The sequence below is a fragment of the Lampetra fluviatilis genome, chromosome 31 (assembly GCF_964198595.1).
Source record: "Lampetra fluviatilis chromosome 31, kcLamFluv1.1, whole genome shotgun sequence".
NCBI lineage: Eukaryota > Metazoa > Chordata > Hyperoartia > Petromyzontiformes > Petromyzontidae > Lampetra > Lampetra fluviatilis.
The window spans coordinates 2,816,394-2,836,012 of record NC_136305.1 but is presented as its reverse complement, the minus strand read 5'-3'; the positions used below and the strand labels follow the sequence as shown (position 1 = coordinate 2,836,012).

At 49.3% G+C, this 19,619-nt stretch overlaps 1 protein-coding gene across 3 annotated transcripts in view; it reads left to right on the top strand.

Annotated features, from left to right (window-relative positions):
* LOC144943445 (insulin-like growth factor 2 mRNA-binding protein 1) overlaps nt 1–19,115 on the top strand; it is a 61,976-nt gene extending 42,861 nt beyond the window's left edge. For 2 of the 3 annotated variants that reach the window (XM_078870867.1, XM_078870866.1), the window contains 13 exons: nt 6,348–6,405; nt 7,797–7,848; nt 8,698–8,761; nt 9,666–10,025; nt 10,727–10,861; nt 12,105–12,227; nt 12,682–12,817; nt 13,241–13,363; nt 15,919–16,035; nt 16,790–16,864; nt 17,386–17,517; nt 18,371–18,484; nt 18,993–19,115. In XM_078870867.1, the coding sequence (XP_078726993.1) occupies nt 6,348–6,405; nt 7,797–7,848; nt 8,698–8,761; nt 9,666–10,025; nt 10,727–10,861; nt 12,105–12,227; nt 12,682–12,817; nt 13,241–13,363; nt 15,919–16,035; nt 16,790–16,864; nt 17,386–17,517; nt 18,371–18,484; nt 18,993–19,079 (1,576 nt within the window). In that variant the 3' untranslated portion in view covers nt 19,080–19,115. The remainder of the gene's footprint in view (nt 1–6,347; nt 6,406–7,796; nt 7,849–8,697; nt 8,762–9,665; nt 10,026–10,726; nt 10,862–12,104; nt 12,228–12,681; nt 12,818–13,240; nt 13,364–15,918; nt 16,036–16,789; nt 16,865–17,385; nt 17,518–18,370; nt 18,485–18,992) is intronic. The other variant, XM_078870865.1, reaches the window with a different exon arrangement.
* The last annotated feature ends 504 nt before the right edge of the window (nt 19,116–19,619 follow it).

The following is a 19,619-nucleotide window of genomic DNA, read 5'->3' as shown; positions in this document are numbered from 1 at the left end:
TGCTGCGTCTCAAAGTTCTCCCCGCTCGCGATGCTGCCCTCTGGCCGTGTTTTATTGCCCGACGATCCCCTCTTTGGAATGCTGGCTCCATCCTCCCTTTTATTACTTTCTGAGAGACTCAATCCTCGTGTAAGCTGACTCCTGATTCTTCTAGTGTGTTTTTTCTTCTGGGGGCTGAGGGGGTTGGGGGACAGCAACGTAAGCGATTAAAAATAGGTGTCGGCTGGTCAGTGTGTCCACGTGTGTCCACGCGTGTCCACGCGCATGTTCGCGAGCGTCGGGCTGCGTGACTTGTATCGCTGCTGCTCGTTGGTGACACGCCGGCGTTTGTGTGTAGCCCGCCGCCGCCAGAGTCGTGGTGCACCGCTCGCACAGTTTGCATCCCCTGGATGAAGCCGAGAGCCGCTGTGCACGCAGTGAACACCTTTGTGTTGCGCGTGCGTGTGTGTCTATATGTGTGGGGAGCGGTCGTGTAATGGTTAGCGCGCTGCGCATCGAACCCGGCGACCCGAGTTCGATTACCGCTCACGTCCAACACTCGTGACAGTTATCTGAACCGATCCTGTGCCTTCCCTAGGTCGACTCAGCCTCAATTGAGTACCTGGTCAGGATGCCTAAATATTGCCACTGGGGAGAGAAAAGAGGCCGGGTCGTGGTGCTGGCCACCCACTCCCTCGTGTGCCGTGCCGGCCTTCATAAATGCTCGCTAACAGCACTTGCCCCAACAGTCTGGTGAAGGCTGTACGGTGGATCTTTGTTAAATCTGGCTCTTTCCAGCCTGCACACATTTTTCCCTTGCAACGTGCTTTCTCTTAACTTACAGTATTGAATGATTGTTGTCTTTAGGGAACTGCCAAGGGGGTCTCCCCAAAGTGTAAAGGTCACAGCCCTTTACGTATACGGGGCTCCCAGAGGCATATGGCAGCAGCGAACATTGACGACTCTACTCTACTGATGAGTCCTAATGATCCATAATACAGGTTTTTTTGGGTTAGATCATGTAAATATATAACTGTGTCGTTAAACGCGCCACCACCCAACACAGCCAATTAGTAAGGTTTGTCACGTTAACAGAACATGCCAATTCATTACTAGTACAGCACACCGGTGTGTTGGAGTGCAAAGCCACAACATTTACAATATGAGTACAACGTTTCGCCAGTAATTACAACTAGCTTCATCCAGCAGTAATTACTAAGTGGCTGTGTTGGCTGATGGCGGGTTTCACGACACATATTTACGCGATCTAACCCAAAAAACCTGTTATGGATGATATTGGTCGCGAAAGCCTACGCGTTAAATTGAGTCCTAATGAGTCTGAAACCGGTCTTCAGTTGTGCCTTGTGTTGTTTCACTGCATCCTCTTGGCGATCATAATCACAAAATGGCCACACGCGTTCAGAGCTCTTTTGAGCTGGTGGTCTGCTGTGCCGAGCTCTTCCAATTGGAGCCGTGAATTTTACAATTACATAGTCACTCTTGCACATTGGATATTGGCAATACATTGATTCCCATCGATTGAGGAATTCTATGCATGTTTGGAGCGGCCGCTGGTTTAAATGTGTGCAGCCAAATTGTTTGAAGGTCTGCACGTGTTTGTGTTGTGTGTGTGTGAATGTTCTGTAACTGTAGGAAATAATTAACGTAATACTTTTCAGTCTTGTGTCAGTCCGCTGCTTTTGATGGAGGCCTTGTCATGCCTCGTCAACCGTGGGGGTCGTTTGACCACATGTCACCGTGTGGATCAGTGCAGCACCGGTGTCCAGGAATCGCTCGTCACTGATGTTAGCCTTGGCCTGCAACAAGACTCAGGCCCACGCACGGGTTCTCCGTGCGGTGCGCTCACCATAGCGCCACCGCTTCACCATTATCAGCTGTGTGAACGATCGGCACCAATCTTGGTGAGGCTCAACTTGGCCCCATCAAAACCTTGCCCATGTGGTGGGGTTAAATGAGGCACTGTACTGTCGCCTGAATTCACAAGTAACATTACATTTATGAACAGAGACATTTCAAGTTTTATTTAGCTGAACCAGGTGGGAACTTGAGAGACCAGAGGGATGAGTCTCGTTTGCAAGAGTGATCATCGGTGTCATCACAATTACAAAAGCAAAGCAAATAAAATAAAGTTACAGCAATGAAGTGAATATCAGTGTAACAAAAATGTGTTCCTGGGTAATGTAGTAAGTGTTATTTACAGAAAATGGCTATTATTCCCCACAAATGTTGCCTTTGTGACCAAGACAGGGATATTTTGATATTTGCCTATTTTCAATGAGAAAATAGGCGAATTTGTGTAAATTCGTTCACGTAAAGTCAGAAAAAAACAACATATTAATAAAAATTAACATGTATTTATACTGAAGTAATACAAAAATGACTACATAGTGATATAAATCAGAGCAAAAACAACTGCGTGGCGCATGAGAACTCGAATATATTGCACGTGCGTGAATCGGTGTTAAATTATAAATTCCCTCTCGCGGAAGCTGGCTCGGGCAGATTATAAAAAAGTTAAAGTGGCTTCCGGAGAGAGAGGGGTAGAGAACCATTGCTTACAGCCAGTGTCAGAGTCCAATTGGGGTTACAAGTCTGTTTCTAGGGAGAGCTGATTTACAAAGGCAGATACAAGAGTCGAAAAAGCGAATTTGCAAGAAAACAAAGCGTTAAATGTTTCAATAAAATTCAATTGAAAGAAATAAAAAAAACAATTAACACGGAGGCAAAAATAACACAAATCAGATAAATTGGAAGTGCGCAACTTAACGAGGTAGAACAGCGATAAAGAAGCGATTGCACTCGGCTTCAAAGTAATTAATCCGATTGATCGTAGAAGATCGTGTAAAACATTAATGTGGGGGCAGTGCTCTTCCACTTATGATGTGAAACTGAATTTCTTTCTCTTTGTTGATCCCTCTAGCCGTGTGCACTGCGGTCCCCTACCGCACTGCTCGGTTGTCATTTGTTGAGCCAGGCATCCCTTGCAAAAGAGACTCGGTGGCAAGCGGAGGTGCCAGCGGTCAGCACACGGTGCTGCTATACACACCTAGCGACCCGAGTACGATTCCCGGCCAAGGCTAACGACTGTAAAATTGAGCGATATCTGAACCGATCCTGGTGAAGTGTAGATCAAACAATCCCCACGACCAACACGGTGTGTGTATGTGTCGTGGATTTTATCCAGCAGCGGATTGACAAATGGTGTTAAATCGACTTCGTTGTTATTTTTAAATCTCTCTGTTTAAAGTGCTGAGACAGTGGCTGGATTTTCCACATTTTTCCGACGGTGTTGGGCGGAGGGGGGGGAAATCGTGTTTTGTGCAGATAATTCGCCTGGTGCAATCAGGCACTCGAGGGTGGCACGATGCAGAGCATTCTTGAGAATTAAATTGACAGTGTCTTCCTCCCACCCCAGGCATGATCATCGTGTTGCTTTGCAGTCGTAGCGTTTGTTCTGTATTTTAATAACAATCGATCAGATATATATAGCGGTAGAGGAAAAACGTGGGGCATTATTGTGACCCGACACCTGCGCTGTGTATTATTCTTTCCCTCCTTTCCTCTCTCTTTCTTAACGTCAGCAGCCGTTTCGTGTGAGACCGTTCAGAGGATCTTATAAATGGGCAATTACTTAATGAAATGCTTTAGGAGTCAAATTAGTTTTAATAATGGGCAATAAAAAACACGTACGAGTGACCCGAAGCAGGTGTAGCAGCGAGGTGCTGGGTGTACCGATGCTGGGTGTACCGATGCTGGGTGTACCGATGCTGGGTGTACCGATCGGTGCTTGCGGTCGACCGCTCGCGTACGATCGTGGAAATAGCGCCGACCACTCTGTGACTATTCAATGAAGCAACAACGGTGGTCTTAATTGTGTGATTCCAGTATAATTGGTGTCTTAGCATTTCTTTCTGCATTAACGTTAATTCATAACAATAATGGCAAATATGTATTTATTAAAGCGTCGGTGAGGGCACTTTTTTTATCTGGAATGCTCTGCCACATTGGGGATGTTTGAGTGAGTCATAATTGGATTTTTGGGTTGGAAATTTTTTTTATCTGAATGAGAGTTTGGTTTAATTTGGGAGGACAGCGGAGAGCCCGACGAATGCTCCACCCACCCACACATGAAGGGGGTGACACTCAGACCTGCCACACACCTCTCACAGCCATAGACCCACAATATCTGGCTAACCGTCGTGGTGGTTGGTGGTGGTGGTGGCCACCCATCCACGTACTAAGCAGGGCTCAATACTGCTCGGCTCCCAAGATCTGATTATTGCCAATCACAAATGGACACATTTGGCAATATTTAAGAATCCAGAATGTAGATTTTTTTTTTATTTGGCTGGTTTTGATAGCGATGCCTTTGAGGTGAGGTTGGTGGGTCACACAGAAATGGAACTGTTGGTTGTGCGTGCGACTTCCACTTGCGAGACAACGGGGTGGTGCGTGTGTAGGGGCAGTACAGTAAGGAGGTTGCAGGCAGGCTATGTTTGTGGATTTTGAGTGTTTCTCCTCGTGTGTGTGTGTGGATTTTCTTCACAATAATATTGACCGGATATCCCAGTTCAGCAGCCCGAGACTCGGACTTTGATGTAAACAATAAGATTTTATTTTTTGATTATATGTCCGTGGAAAGATGTGTGGGTTGTGTCATTCCTTGTAAATTAGATTGATCCACTCTTACGAACGTGGCAACGATGATAGTCGTGCATATTTGATCGCCTTGGTTTCATAAAATATATTCACAAGCAAAGTAAATAACCAGCCGAACGTTAAATTCCTTACCGTAGCTTTAGTCACATCCAACATTTTCTCGTTGTCTCTTCTGCAATGTTACTCCGATTGTGCTCTTGACTTTAAGAAAATTTCCATTCATAACTCTCGCAGGGCAGTGCTTCACTCCTTGATAGAGATTGCTCTGCGGAAGGAGATGGCGCACGAACTCCATCGGAGAACCTTTGAACTGACGTCTTATCCACGTTGGCAGAGCAGCACGTTCCACGTGGCCTGCTAAAGAGATGTTCTTTGTGTGGCGATCAATCCAAAAAATGTGGCAAATTTAGCCTACGTGAATTCAGAAACTAGTGCAACATTTTTTTTTTGTCCTGACCATCAACTCCATGGCACCTGAAATCTCGGTTTAACCGCAGTCAGCTGAGACCTGGATGAGAACCCATGCCCTCGGGATTGCTGGCTCAGTGCTCGGACCTCTGAACCACGCGGCCATCTCTAGCTACATCGGGCGTAAACGTTCACAATCTCGTGTTGTGACTGAGTCGAGGGAGGGATTACAAAAAAAGGAAGGAAATGTGCTTTAGGGGAGGCAGCGAGTCAACACGGCTTTCTTTTTATTGATCCCGGCGAAGGCTGTTCCGAGTGTTGCCACGCGTGCGTTTGGTCTGCGGTGGCAACAACTTAGCAGCTCTGGCCGACCGTCAGCTTTCAAGGCGATGCTAATGCTCGTGGCGCAAGCGAAAAAACGCAACTTGGATCTGCGGCGAAACGGAATTCCGCGCGCGCGCTCACGGCCCCTAGCGACGCCGAGGGAGACAGAGGTGGCTTTGACGGTAGCGGCAGAGGTCGCAAACGGGTTTTGATTCCTTACCCGTACCCGTACCCGGCCGCACCAGGGCCGCAAACGGGTACCCGTAACCGGCCGTACCCGTACCCTACCCGTACCCGGCCGGGTACGGGTAGGGTACGGGTATCGGGTACCTGATTGCGACCTCTGGGATGAAGCCATGTTGCAGGCGCGGGTGGGTTGATTCTAGGAACTTGAATTGTGAGAAGAGACAAGACGTTGGGAAATGAGTGACAAACAGTTACTCACCATTGACTCACGGTCTACCCGTACCCGGCCGCACCAGGGTCGCAAACGGGTAGCCGGGTATCGGGTAGGGTACGGGTATCGGGTACCCGGTTGCGACCTCTGGGTAGCGGCGCCGCAGTTCGGCTCCGTCGTTGACGACGCGCCGGCGGTGGGCAAGCAATGGCTCGGGGTACGCGTGGCAGCGGTTGTCGCACGACTCGCGCGATGGACTTGGCGATCTGGCGCTTGCGTGTTGCGGGCGACGAGGGGATCTCTCTGTTGACGGGCGATTATCGACTTAGCGGATGCGTCGGAGGTAAGAGGGTGTCGCCGAGCGCCTCCGCTGCTCATCAGGAGCGTGTCGGTGGAGAGCTGCCGCTTACCCTTTTAAAGAAAGTGAGTCTCGCCTAAGGGAAATGTAATTATTGCAGCGTGTGTTGTTCAATTGGTGACGTCGCTCTAATGGTTTGTGCCTGTGTGTGTGTCTGTGTGTTGTGTGCGTGCACCTTTGTGTTCTTCCCGTGGCCGGTAGGAGTCGCAAGATCCAAGTTCGGAACATCCCTCCCCAAATGCAATGGGAGGTCAGTGAAGTATGCGATAGTTTTTACTCACTGAGCGCTCTACATGTGTGTGTGTTGGTGATAAATAAAATACATGAATCTTCTTGTGTTCCATATCTCCCGATGATGAAAACGCATTGTGTGTTCTGTCGGCCAATCAGATGCCTCCAGCTTTAGCCATTAATAATCACCGGTGAGCACCGAAAGGGAGAAACCAGCCCAGTAGTTTGTGTATTTAAACAAATGCTGATAGTTTATATACTTCTAAAATACAAATACAACGTATTTAATTTTGATGTGCAGATATGGAGCTCAAGTTAATTTGTGGATTTTATTTACGAGAAAAAGTGTAATTTTTTGCAAACCTATTCATGTTAACCATTCTCTTACGTGGTAACATTTTCTGAACATTTACATTTGATATTCTTGAACAAAAATCTTCATATGACCGATAACGAAATACTGTCTTGTTGTTTGTAAATTAACGTGCACACTACAAACAACACGTACATCCGTACATAATGCACACTATTGCACACGCATACATGCGATTGTACATACAGTTATATGTTAAAACACACACAGAAACATACTTGCATATGGACACATATGTCTGTGTCATGCTAGCACATAGTTTTATTATAATTTTCATGATCGTAAATGCATTTACGTCAAACAAAGTCGGTCACCGCATCGCGCGCTTTCAGATGCGCTTCTGCGGCCATCTGGAACGCTCTTCCTTCCGATATTAGGAAGCTACTGGAGCTGTGGCACTTTTACACCGTCTAGATGGACAAAATAATTTCTTTAGAGCTGCTCTTTGTGTTTAGTTTGTTGTCCTTCCCCCGCATCTCTGATGAGCACGGTTGGCTACGTACAGTGCGAAAGAAGTTCAACATACATACATAAAACGTACGCATGTGCATACTATTCAATCGTACACATTCTACTAGCAATATTGCTCTTGATTTGCCTCATGTCTAAGCAGCGAAATGTTTCTTAAACTCTCCCCCACCCACCCCCAACCCCCACCTCTTTCCCACAGCCAGCAGGATTAATTGGTACACCGCAGTTAGTTCGATCGGTTGGCCGCACGCCCGACTGGTGGGGTACAGTGCGGGTACTCGCACCTCTTCCCGAGATGTCTGACCAGCGTGGAAGAGTAGGCCAAACATCGTCCTCTAAAGAGGGGTTCTCTGAGCTCTCTCTCTCTACTGCAGGCCCCGTATGGCCAGCAGTGGCATGCGCGAGCTCTAGCAGGGCGGGGGGGGGTGCATCTTTCAACTTTTGCTCGAGCGGCAGATCGACGCGCGTTGTGGAACGAGGCAGAAATGCGCTCCGTAGCTCCAAGACCAAACGTGTTTTGTTTTTGTCATCTCGGGTTTGTTCAGTTTAATTAATCGGGGGGTTCTTGTTTGTAGGTTTTAGATGGCCTGCTAGCTCAGTACGGGACCGTGGACAACTGTGAACAAGGTGAGACTCTTGCTGAATCCTTCAGATCTGAAGCTCGCTCGGTAAAATCAAATCGCGCGGCAGGTTGATTTTGTCTCTCGGCGACTGCAACAAGAAACCCGTGTCACGCTACATTTGTTTTTGCGCTTAATTTTGGCAAATTTCAGCTCTTGATAATTAAAACTTTGATTGGCATTTGGCACAAAATCCTTGCAGGGCATGAAGAGGTGCGCCTGTAGTTTGGGATGAAGAGGTCACTCGAAGTGACCTCAGAAGTAGTTCTGTGATGTCATCTTCTGGGGCCATTCTCTGATACAGGGCTAAATGGAAACGTCTTCATTTTGTGACTTGATGTTGAAAGCATAATCGGCATCTCCTGCAATAGGTGTAGGGGAAATTCCGTGGCTCTTTAATTCATCACACCGGCATCTTGTTGGAAATTACAGAAATATCCTGCTCGGATAACATTTTGGACAATGGCTCTTCCTCCTGGGAAAGAGTGATTTGTGTTTACAACACATTTGCCTCGATCACAGACTGCAAGCAAATCAGCCTGAATGTGCCGGTCACATCTCGGAAGCTAAGCAGGCTTTGAGCCTGGATGGTGCTTAGATGGGTGGCCACCATGCACCACAGGGGCTACGTGGTGACCGAGCATAATCCATCGTTGCACTCTCCTTGTACGCTGCCACATCTATGCTCCCCAACCTTCGCCAAAACGAATGCACCGACTAACTCCAACGACCCACGTGGCGTGGGGAAGGCCTTCGTCCAGCAGTGGATAGATAAAGGACCGCGTTGTCGACTTTAGAACTGTTTCTCGGTGCATTGCCTGACGTGTGTCCGTGCGCGCGGGCGTGCTTCTTGCAGTGAACACGGAGAGCGACACGGCAGTAGTGAACGTGACCTTTGGCAGCAGGGAGCAGGCCCGGCAGTGAGTGTCACCTCCACCCACTCCCCCTACCCCCCCCCACCACCACTACTACCACGCATGAAATGATTAGTACACAGAACTTGCAATCCGGAGATTACTGGTGTGGCATTTCAAACAGTGGGGCGTGTTTCTTGAATCCCACTTGTACTGTTCACCCAGAGATGTAAATGGGTACACCACAGATATTCGATAGGCAGGTCGTGAGTTGTGCGGTAACGTGTGGGTACTTTTCACATTTTCTCTGATATCTGGCCATCGTGGAAGAGTAGACCAAATACGCTTTCTGCGGCGGTGTGAGTAGGCAATTGAGGGCTGCACCTTTATTTTTACAAATATTCCTCCCAGCTGCGTAGAGCGAGCGGCTCACAGGCTGAAGGTTGCGAGTCCAAATCCTAGCTGGGGGTTGACTCACCCCATCACCCCCCCAGGTTTGAGAAAGGGAGTACCACCTTGTACTAAAGTCAACATTGGTTGCCCCTACGGACAGACTCGCACCCATCATAGGAATGTGCAATTTCCACCACTGGCTGGTGGGCTGAAAACGAGAGATGAGCCACCACCTCAAAATCAATTAAAACACGTGGTCTGTTTGTAAGTCGATTTGTTCGTAAGTCTAACTTTACTCCTGTCGATTCCATACATGTAGTATGGCGTGCACACGAAACACGGGGAATGGCTTTAAAAGTTGTATAATCTCCTGTAAATGTAGATGCCACTGCTTCTTCATGTTCTGCAGATGTAGATGCCACCACCGCCATCTATTACGCGGCGGTTGAACTTACGACTCTCGATCCGAACAGGCAACTGGACATACGGACAGGTTTGTTCGTGTCTCTGAAAGTTCGTCGGTCAAATGTTCGTAGGTAGAGGAGTCCCCGTGCGTACGTGCGTCTACCTCCTCCAGAGCCATCGACAAGCTCAATGGCCACCAGCTGGAGGGCTACTCGCTCAAGGTGGTCTACATCCCCGACGAGAGCGCCGGGCCTCCCCCCGGTCGCCGGGGGTTCCCGGGCGGCCGTTTCGGGGGCCGCCAGCCCGGGGGGGCCGGTGGGCAGGCGGCAGGAGGAGGCGGCGGCGGCGGCCTGGGCGCCGGCGGTGCGTCGGGGGGGCCCGGGGGACCGCACGGCGGGGGCCAGTCCGGCGGCGGGGGCCGGCAGCAGGGCGAGGTGCCGCTGAGGATGCTGGTGCCGAGCCAGTACGTGGGCGCCATCATCGGCAAGGAGGGGGCCACCATCAAGAACATCACGCAGCAGACGCAGTCCAAGTGAGAGGCCAAGCCGCGACGTGCACGCATACGCGCGTCAACAAAGACCCCGCCCCCCCCCAGTGTAGCCTTTAAATAGACTGTAGGGGTATGAGTGCTGTTTGCAAGCACCTATGAAGGTCAGAAAGACAGACGAGGGGATGGGTGGCCAGCGCCACGGCCGGCCGCGTTTGTCTCCCCTGTGGCGATATTTACACACCTTGCAAGGTACTCATTTGAGGCTGAGTCTACCTACGGGAGACCCAGGAACCGGTTCAGATATTCGTCACTGGTGTCGGCCGTGAACGGGAATGGCACTTGGGTTTCTGGGTTCATTGCGCAGCACGCTAACTGCTCCAATACCACTCCCCACTCTCGCAAAAATACAAAGATCCCCCCCACCAGCAAAAATCTGTTGGGACAAGTTCTGTGAGTGAGCATCGACTGAGGCCAGCACAACAAACACATGGACACCATCGCCTCCCCCAGTGCTGGTGTTCACTACACACCGTAACCAGGTACTCATTTAAGGCCGGGTCGACTTACGGGAGTGCCGGGTTTAGGTTCAGATAGCACTTGGCACTGATGTCAGCTGTGACCCACGGAATCAAGCGTTGAAAATACACAAACAAAAGCCACAAGCACCTCCGCGTCTCCGAGCTGCGCGTGAACGTTGAGCGCAATGTCGTCATCGTCATCCTGACTTTTACCATCTCGTCCAGGGTGGACATCCACCGCAAGGAGAACGTGGGCTCGGCAGAGAAGCCGATCACGATCCAGTCGACGGCAGAGGGCAGCTCGGCGGCGTGCCGCCTCATCCTGGAGGTCATGCAGAAGGAAGCGCTGGACACGAAAACGTGAGTGAGAGAGACGCAGAGGTCGCAACCGGGTACCCGATTCCCGTACCCTACCCGATACCCGACTACCCGTACCCGGCCAGGTACGGGTACGGGTAGCCGTTTGCGACCCTGGTACGGCCGGGTACAGGTAAGGAATCAAAACCCGTTTGCGACCTCCGGAGAGACGGCTCGCCCCGTCATCCGCGCGCTGTCACCGCCGCTCCCTGCTTTGCGGTCGCGTATGGGCGGTGCTCGATTTTTTATTTGTTTGGACGCGAGCTCATGTCCACTATTGATTGAGAAAGTGTTAATGTGCCCTGCTTTAACATCACCTGTCTAAACACATGACTCTTGCTGTTTAAATGTTGATGATATGATAAGTATCTTGCCCCGTGTTATTATATACCTCCGAAAGTACCTTATCTACAGCACGTAATTACCTGTCGTATCCACCCACCTACCTACCCACCCACCCTACCGAATAGGACCCATTCAGCAACCTCACCAACAGCCAATCTCATGTATTGTGTTCATGGTGATGGTACTTGTACTGTCGATGCCCATGTGAACCCTGTATTGACGTGATCACTCTTTGTTGATCCCGTGTCATGGTTGTGCAATGATTCGCTTCAGCGTCTCAATACTAGTCTCCTCGGAATATAGCGGCCCCAAGTGGCTGCACAGGTCACATTAACACGTGACATACAACACGTACAAATCCCAACACCTTGATTCTTACTCAGGCGCCTATCCCGAGCTTCGACGAACAGTATGAATCAAAGAGTCCACAAGTGGTTGCAATGCTATTACCCACGCTAACCCCATGTGAACCTCGTGTTTTATTACATATCAGTGCCGTTTACGATTTGTTTAAATATAAGATCATGTTTTACGTTAACTAAGCGAGTGTTTATCTTCACTGTTCAAAGGCCTTTAACTAGATATGGGCGCCACTATGGAAAGATGTTAACTACCTCGCCCAGTATACACGAGGTCGTGGGTTCGATCCCGACCCTGACGCTGGATATTTGGAGTCAGGATGTTCTCCCCGTCACGTGGATTTTTCTCCGGGTCCTCCTGGTTTTCCCCTCCACGTAGTATTTGGCTGCTATAAATGTCCACGTGATAAGCCCCTTCGTTGAGCTATCTTTTGCGGCCAGGTCGCTTCTGAAAAATAGCCTATACAGCTCAGTGGGCCTTACCTGGTAAAATAAAAAATAGTTTTTAAATAGATAATTTCACCCTGGACGTGCGATCGCAGTGCCGAGGAGGTCCCGCTGAAGATCCTCGCTCACAACAACTTTGTGGGTCGTCTCATTGGCAAGGAGGGGCGCAACTTGAAGAAGATCGAGCAGGATACCAACACCAAGATTACCATCTCGCCGTACGGAGTCCGCACACACCACCGCATTCGTCTTGCTTTCAAAACCACATCCGCAAGCTTTATGTATATTAAAATTATATCGCGCCGTATGTAGCCAACCGTGCTAATCGGAGGCGTTGATATTGAGTGTACAGGCACCGGAGCTCACAGGTCGGCGGTGCCCAGGTGCTGGGTATTATGTAAAGGGGAGAGGCACTGTTTCAAATTAATCGCAAGTATCACTCGTATGTTGTAGATAGATGGATAGTTTTTATTTATTTAAGCAGGAAGGAACCCAGTGAGCCGTTCGGCTCTTTCATGGGTATCCTGCGACGGTACAGATGTTATACACCGTGTGTCACGGCCAAGTAAAAATTTTAGTTTCTTGGCTACATTTAAAAAAAGTAATCGTTGAAGTCTCTCAACGACGTAACACGGTGCAATCTTTGCCGGGTGACTTGCGCTCCGTCACCAGGCTGCAGGAGTTGACCCTGTACAACCCGGAGCGGACCATCACCGTGAAGGGCTCCATTGAAGCCTGCTCGCAGGCCGAGGTGGAGATCATGAAGAAGCTTCGCGAGGCCTACGAGAATGACCTGGCAGCCATGACGGTACCACCCCTCCTGTCGCCACCTCTTCTGAGGAAAACCTCATTCTTCTAAACTAAATAATTTGTATTTTACCAGGTAAGGCCCACTGGGCTATATAGCTCTTTTTCAGAGGCGACCTGGCCACAAATGATAGCTCAATGGGATCGAACCCACGACCTCCTGCATACCTGGCACGGGGTAGTTAAATAGCTACATAGCTCAGTGGGCTTTACCTGGTTAAAGTAAAATATCTATTTTTAGTTTAGTTTTAATGATTACCCATGTATTTAAAGTGTCTAAAAATATAAGTTTCGAAATCGTGGAAGGTTCCTCTCGTGAATCGCGGCATCAAAGTGGCATTCAGTGCCACTGGGCGAGAAGAGGTCTTAATGTCTGTATCTCATGAGCGGTGTCGCCTCCCATCTTGTTCTTAAATTTTTGCAGCAACAAGCGAATCTGATCCCAGGCCTGAACCTCGGAGCCGTGGGCCTCTTCCAGCCATCGATGCCGATGGTGCCACCGCCGGTGGGTTCCGGAGGCCCCTCCTCCTCCTACATGGGCCTCATGGTACGCAGCCTCCTGACAAGCGGTAGAAGCTCTGGGCTTCAGAATCAGAGGAAATTGTTTTGTTTACCATTGTAATTGTGTTGTTGTTGTTCCCATCAACATCGCTGTTGGGATTTTTTCAAGAGTCATTGATCAAATTTGGCAAATGTGGACTGTGACTTCGGGACACACATGGCCTACGCTTGTTTTGAATGACGACATGGAAACTTTTAACATCCTCTTTGAGCCAGACGGCACCTCTGATTAGCACGGATGGCTACGTACGGTGCGAAAGAAGGTCAACATACATACGTAGTCATTTCACGATTAATATACATGCAGGATTAACCAGGGCAACCGCTTGGCTCAAACCGCGAACCTCTGCAACGAGCAGTAAACACGCTACCGCTCGACCAGGTCACTTGCCCTAGAAGTATCAGGATCGTCATTGTCATGATCATTGCACAGAATCTCTTAACTATGAGTCTCCATCGCCAGTTTCGCCAGCAACATTTTAACCAGACATGATTATCATCGCTGGCATCGTTATAATCATCAGAAGCAGCAGCAGCAAATTCATCGGTAGAATTATTGAACATCCGGTATTCATCATTATAATTGTCATCTAACCACCGTTACCTATGATTCACCGTTATCTTTGTGGGATATTTTCATTGGTGAGATGAAGGCAGCCGGGTACACCTGCCGCTGACCACGCCACCACGTGGTCACAAGTGTTCTAAAGCTGCAACAACCTCTTAATAGCCACTTGTGGACAGCATTTATCCTGAAGGCCTCCGTCTATTGAGCGGAGGAAGAGTATGCGTGTGTGTGCGTGTACATGTCTGTGTGCGCACATGTGCGTGTGTTTGTAGGAGCGGGTGTGCACGCACGCGTGCGATTGTGTGTGCGTGTCCACACACCCACGTGTGTTTGTGTGAGCGTGTGTTGTGCGCACCGGTGTGGATGGGTTTGTATACGTTTGCACACATCCCTGTGTGTGTCTGCATGCGTGTGCGTGCGTTCGCGCGTGTCCGTTTACACGTGCGTGCTTGCCCGCGCGTGTGCGTACGTGTGTGTGCGTGCGCGTGCCATCCGGTGTAGGCTTGGCACGCCGCCGCGGCCCCGGGTTCCGCCCCGGGTGTTCCGTCGTGCCCCGTAAGTGCGCTGGCACGCACAAGCGCCAAGCCTATTAACGAACACTTGCTTCCTTTTTTTTTCTCTCGCGTTCAATAAGTTCCGCCGCAGGCTTGGCCAGTGACCACCACCGCCACCAACCCTCCTTCGCTGCACTCTCCGCCTCTGTCACGCGCGCACCGAAAAACTAAAGTGGAAATAGCCGTTTCAAAATAACGTGTTTTAACAGTGCTTGGGCAGGATTCCATTTCACCGAACGATGTCATTCTTTTCGTTTTTTGCCTCTCAACAAACATTATGAATATAACCGTCTGTTCTCCACGAGTCCTCATAACATTGCACATCGGGCAATCTCTTCTGCTGTGTAAATCCTTTGTGCATCTCTTCAACACCTCTGAAGCTCGTGGAAGCCACTGCTTGGCCCGGCTTTGCTGCCTGCTCCTGTTCACCTGTGGGCGTGTTTTCTGTACCGTAAAAGTTACACGCAGCAAGCGTTTTAGAGAGGGCGAGGGGGGACAACTAATTTGCCTTTCTTTTTCAAGCACTGGGCATTTTGTCTGCCATGGCATTGCGTGAGACATTGCTTCTTAAAAAGATTAAACAAATTTCACGGACCTTAATCCCTAAGACCTCACGCTTCCCCTGCAGGGGGAACCTAAGGTCTGGATTTCATTAATTATGATACATTTTTAATGGTTTTCAATTCAGGTTGAAATTGTTTACAAATTAGTGCTCTGTCCTGTCCATAGTGAAGGTGGGAGCACTGTCACTCTTGTCAAGAGGATCCCATGTAAATTAATCTGGAGTATTACATTCTGTTGCTGTTAAGCACTTGCCCTAATAAAACCGGCCCCAATGATAAAGGGGGTGAGGCACAAACCAGAGCAAAAAGGATAATTTCGGAATATTCAAACGTGTTTTGCCCTGACAGCTGCCCTTGGTCTTCCGAATGGTTATGAAGACAAACTCACATTGGAAAGCGTTACAGAATCCATGTTGCGTGCATGATTTTTTTCCCAACTTGTAAATAACGATGCCTCCTTCATCGGTCATATGATGCATCGCGATGGGTCACATGACCTTGCACGCACTAAGATATACAGCACATGCAGAGTTTCAGGTTTATTATATTTAAAGAGGTGAGAACTCAGATACCAGGATAAATTCTCATTTGTAACAGTGACGTGTAGCACCAAAACGATGAAAGCAAAACAAAATAAAGTACAGCAATGAAGCGAATAGAAATCAAAACAAATTTGGATGGGTAGACGAACAGGATGATCCACTCTGATTCACGTACAGATTTCACTTTTGCGTGTCAGGGCATGTGTCACGAAATCATGAAGGATTTGTCGATATGGCATGTGCACAAGTGTGATGCACAGTGTGTGCTTACCGTGCACGTGTGTGTGTTCCTGTGTGCACGCGTGCTTCCTCAGCCGTCGGAACAAGAGACGGTCTTCCTCTTCATCCCGGCGCAAGCGGTGGGCGCCCTCATCGGCAAGAAGGGGCAGCACATCAAGCAGCTGTCTCGCTTTGCTGGCGCCTCCATCAAGGTGTCTTTATCGTCGCACTGGCTCCCCGCGGCGCCACCACATCCAGCACCGTCGCCACTGCCGTCACGGTCATCGCATCGCTGCGATCCCCATCTTTGCCGCCAACCTCACCATCGCTATCTTCCTCGACACCGCCACCATCGTCATCACCACCATCTTTTGCACCATATATAGCCAACTGTGCTAATCTGAGGTGCATGGGAAGAACAACAAACTAAAACACAAAAAGCGGTTATCACCATGGCTTTTGTTTTCACCTTTGCAATCATCACCATCATCACCACCATCCTCAACATCACTAATATCCTTGATTGTCGCTGCCACCATCCTCATCATCGGCATTATCATTGACACTAAACTCACTATCATCACTTGCTCTCAAGCACTGCCACAACAAGATTGACACAGTCTTCACTAAATAGGCATTTATGTTGGACACCATCCGTTCTATCTCCATCACCACCGTTGTGATCGTTATCACCATTATTGCCATCCTCGCCATTATCACCACCAGCATGGCAATATGCATCATCAACTATCACCTATGACACTATCCCCATCATCGTCATCGCCACCGATATCATCGGCATCACCGCTGCCACCATCGTCGCCAGCGCCATTACTGTTATCGCCATGCTACTATCCTCACCATCACCCCCACCATCACCATTATCACCACCACCATCCCCGCCATCCCCGTCGCTACTTCCACAACCTATGCGAGCCGCCGTTTGTCGTGTATACCATCTTACAGATTGCACCAGCAGATACGCCGGACTCCAAGGAGAGGATGGTGATCATCACGGGCCCTCCTGAGGCTCAGTTCAAGGTAATCTCCTTCAGCCGTGCTCTCTTGCCCAGGACCTAATACACTCTTGAGTGCCACCGATCTCGTCAGCTCACACGCACCAAGCAGGGTTCTTGAGCCTGTCTCTGGACTTGAATATGAGATTACAAGGATGGGAATACCAGGTGTTGCCATGGTGGCGAGATGTCGACCACCACGCTTGGTATACAGGAGGTCATGGGTTCGATGCCGACCCTGACACCTGTATATTTGGAGTTTGCATCTTCTCCCCGTGGTCGCTAAGACTTTTCTCCGGGGCCTCCGGTTTTTCCCTTCACATTTAGAAACATGCGTTTAAGAGTATTTGGCTGCTATAAATTTCCACATGATAAGCCACTTCATTGACCTGGCCAGGTCGTTTCTGAAAAAGAGCTTTATAGCTCAGTGGGGCTTATCTGGTAAAATAAAAAATGGTTTAGTTTGGAGGCTGGGGCAATTAAGATTGGCCAGAAGGTGGGTCTCAAAAGTGTCTCTCCCCCTTTCCCCGGGGCCGGTGGATGCAGTCTCAGGGCCGCATCTACGGGAAACTCAAGGAGGAGAATTTCTTCAACCCCAAGGAGGAGGTGAAGCTGGAGGCGCACATCAAGGTGCCCTCGTCGGCAGCCGGCCGGGTCATCGGCAAGGGCGGCAAGACGGTGAGCATGGCCCGCAGCGACACCGCACGGCTCCCGTTATGCTATTCATAATGATTGTTTTATATTTATTGATTCATTATTAACTTGTCCTTTGTCAGTTCGCTGCTGGATGAAGGCCTCCCCATGCTGTGCAGGTTATGGAGGCTATTTATCTATACTTCACCATGCTGGTCAGTGTGTGTTTGTGAAGATGGGGAGCGTATATGTGGGAGCATAAAGGTAGATGACAACGGCGGGGTTTGTTAGATTGTCGTTAACTGGCCACTGCGGGGGAGGGGACTTCACAAATAATCGATCAGATGTCGCTTGCTGCTGCTGCTGCTGAAATTAGCCGTGACTGGGAATAGAACTCGGGTCACCGGAATTATTATCCTGCGTTGTAATACAGTACGAGTGGTATGGAGCTCTCCGTTGTTAGTCTGCATGACCCAGAAAGGATTGAGTGGCATTGACATGTTTTGGTGGTCCAGAGACAGCGGTGGACATGTTGTGGTACTTATGCCAGGAACCAGGAACACATGGATCCGAGAGTATATGTAAGTTAGAGACGTAGTTACTGCTCAGGAATTGAAAATGGCTTGGGTAGGATACTTCGTTAGAAAGGTGATGGCTGGTGGTGGATCGCTAACAACAAAGTGGCACCCAGAGGAGGGAACTTGCCCGCGAGGATGTCCGCCATGGAGATGGAGCAATGATTAAATCAGCTAATGTGCAGGCACTCAATGGTGGTGACGACCTGGGGGAGACCTTCGTCCATTTGTGAATAAATCATGGCCGCTGCCGACGATGACGTGATGACGACGATGATGATGATGATTGCGTGTCCCCCTCCCATGTGTCCGTGCCGTGTCAGGTGAACGAGCTGCAGAACCTGACGAGTGCCGAGGTGGTGGTGCCACGGGATCAGACGCCGGACGAGAACGATCAGGTCGTCGTCAAAATCATCGGCCACTTCTTCGCCAGCCAGGTGAGCCTTAGTGTGCTTAATTTAGCGCAAATATAAACGGAACCGCGTTGTGTCTCTCCGGACGTAAATTTAAAAAAAGCCGTTTTATTTCACCAGCCTCTTGGCTTTCCACATCAATATTATCAAGCAGTATTTTTGTTTAAAATAGGCAAATTCGACTGATTTAGACAATCTAAATGTCATCAGCAAGAATAAGACTTGATGTTGTTATTGGCAAGAGCACTCCGTGTAAAATATAGGACACTGTTCGAAATGCAACGTTTTGTAGTGCTTCTTGCACTCTTGCTCTGTAACACATCCTCTAGTGGAGGCGGCAACGTCAGCAGTGGCGTCAGTAAGAAATTGGGGGGTAACTCACCTTACCTTCACCTGTTAATGTCATTAAGTTGAAGCTGAATGTTGCCCACTTTCCCTGCGGTTGTTTGGAATGTGTGTAATTTAGTTATAGTTTTTTTTTCTCTCACTTCGATTAACCTTGTTGACTTTCAAACATTTTTTCTTTTATTAGACGGCGCAGAGAAAGATCCGCGAGATTCTCCACCAGTTTAAGCAGCAGCAGTCCCGACCGGAGCAGTCGCAACCCCGCAGGAAATGATGTCATCGCAGAGGCCCAAGAGGACAACGGGGGGGGGGGGAAACAGCAAAACGCCAGTGATGATGTCTTCCCTATATTGAGAAGCCAGTATTGATTATTGCCAATGTTGTCTTGTGTTCCATGGAATGTAACTATTGGACAAATTAAATTGTTAATGCACAGGGACGTCGATCGCGGGCGTGGAGTTGAAAGAGCGGGGAGCAGTAAACACAGGTAGCTTAGGGTACAGGGGCACGCACATCAGGTGTCCCGTTGTCGATGGAAGGCGACGGGGGACACGGGACTATTAATTATTACTATTTTAATTTTTTTTAACGACAGCTTTTGGGGAAAACCGAAGCGGGCTATTAAACTGTGCTCTTGAGAGTGCCTGCTTTTTTGTCGTGCGGCCGCGGCCGATAGTAATCGTTGCCGAAGCCCCTCGGCGCAAGAGAGCGTTTTAGCGGTAGAGGCGTTTGTCGAAGACACTGCCCGAGCTTTGCGTCGTTCGCGACCGGCGCCCGCGTGGGCTTGCGGAGCGGCGAGCGTCGTTCTCCCTCG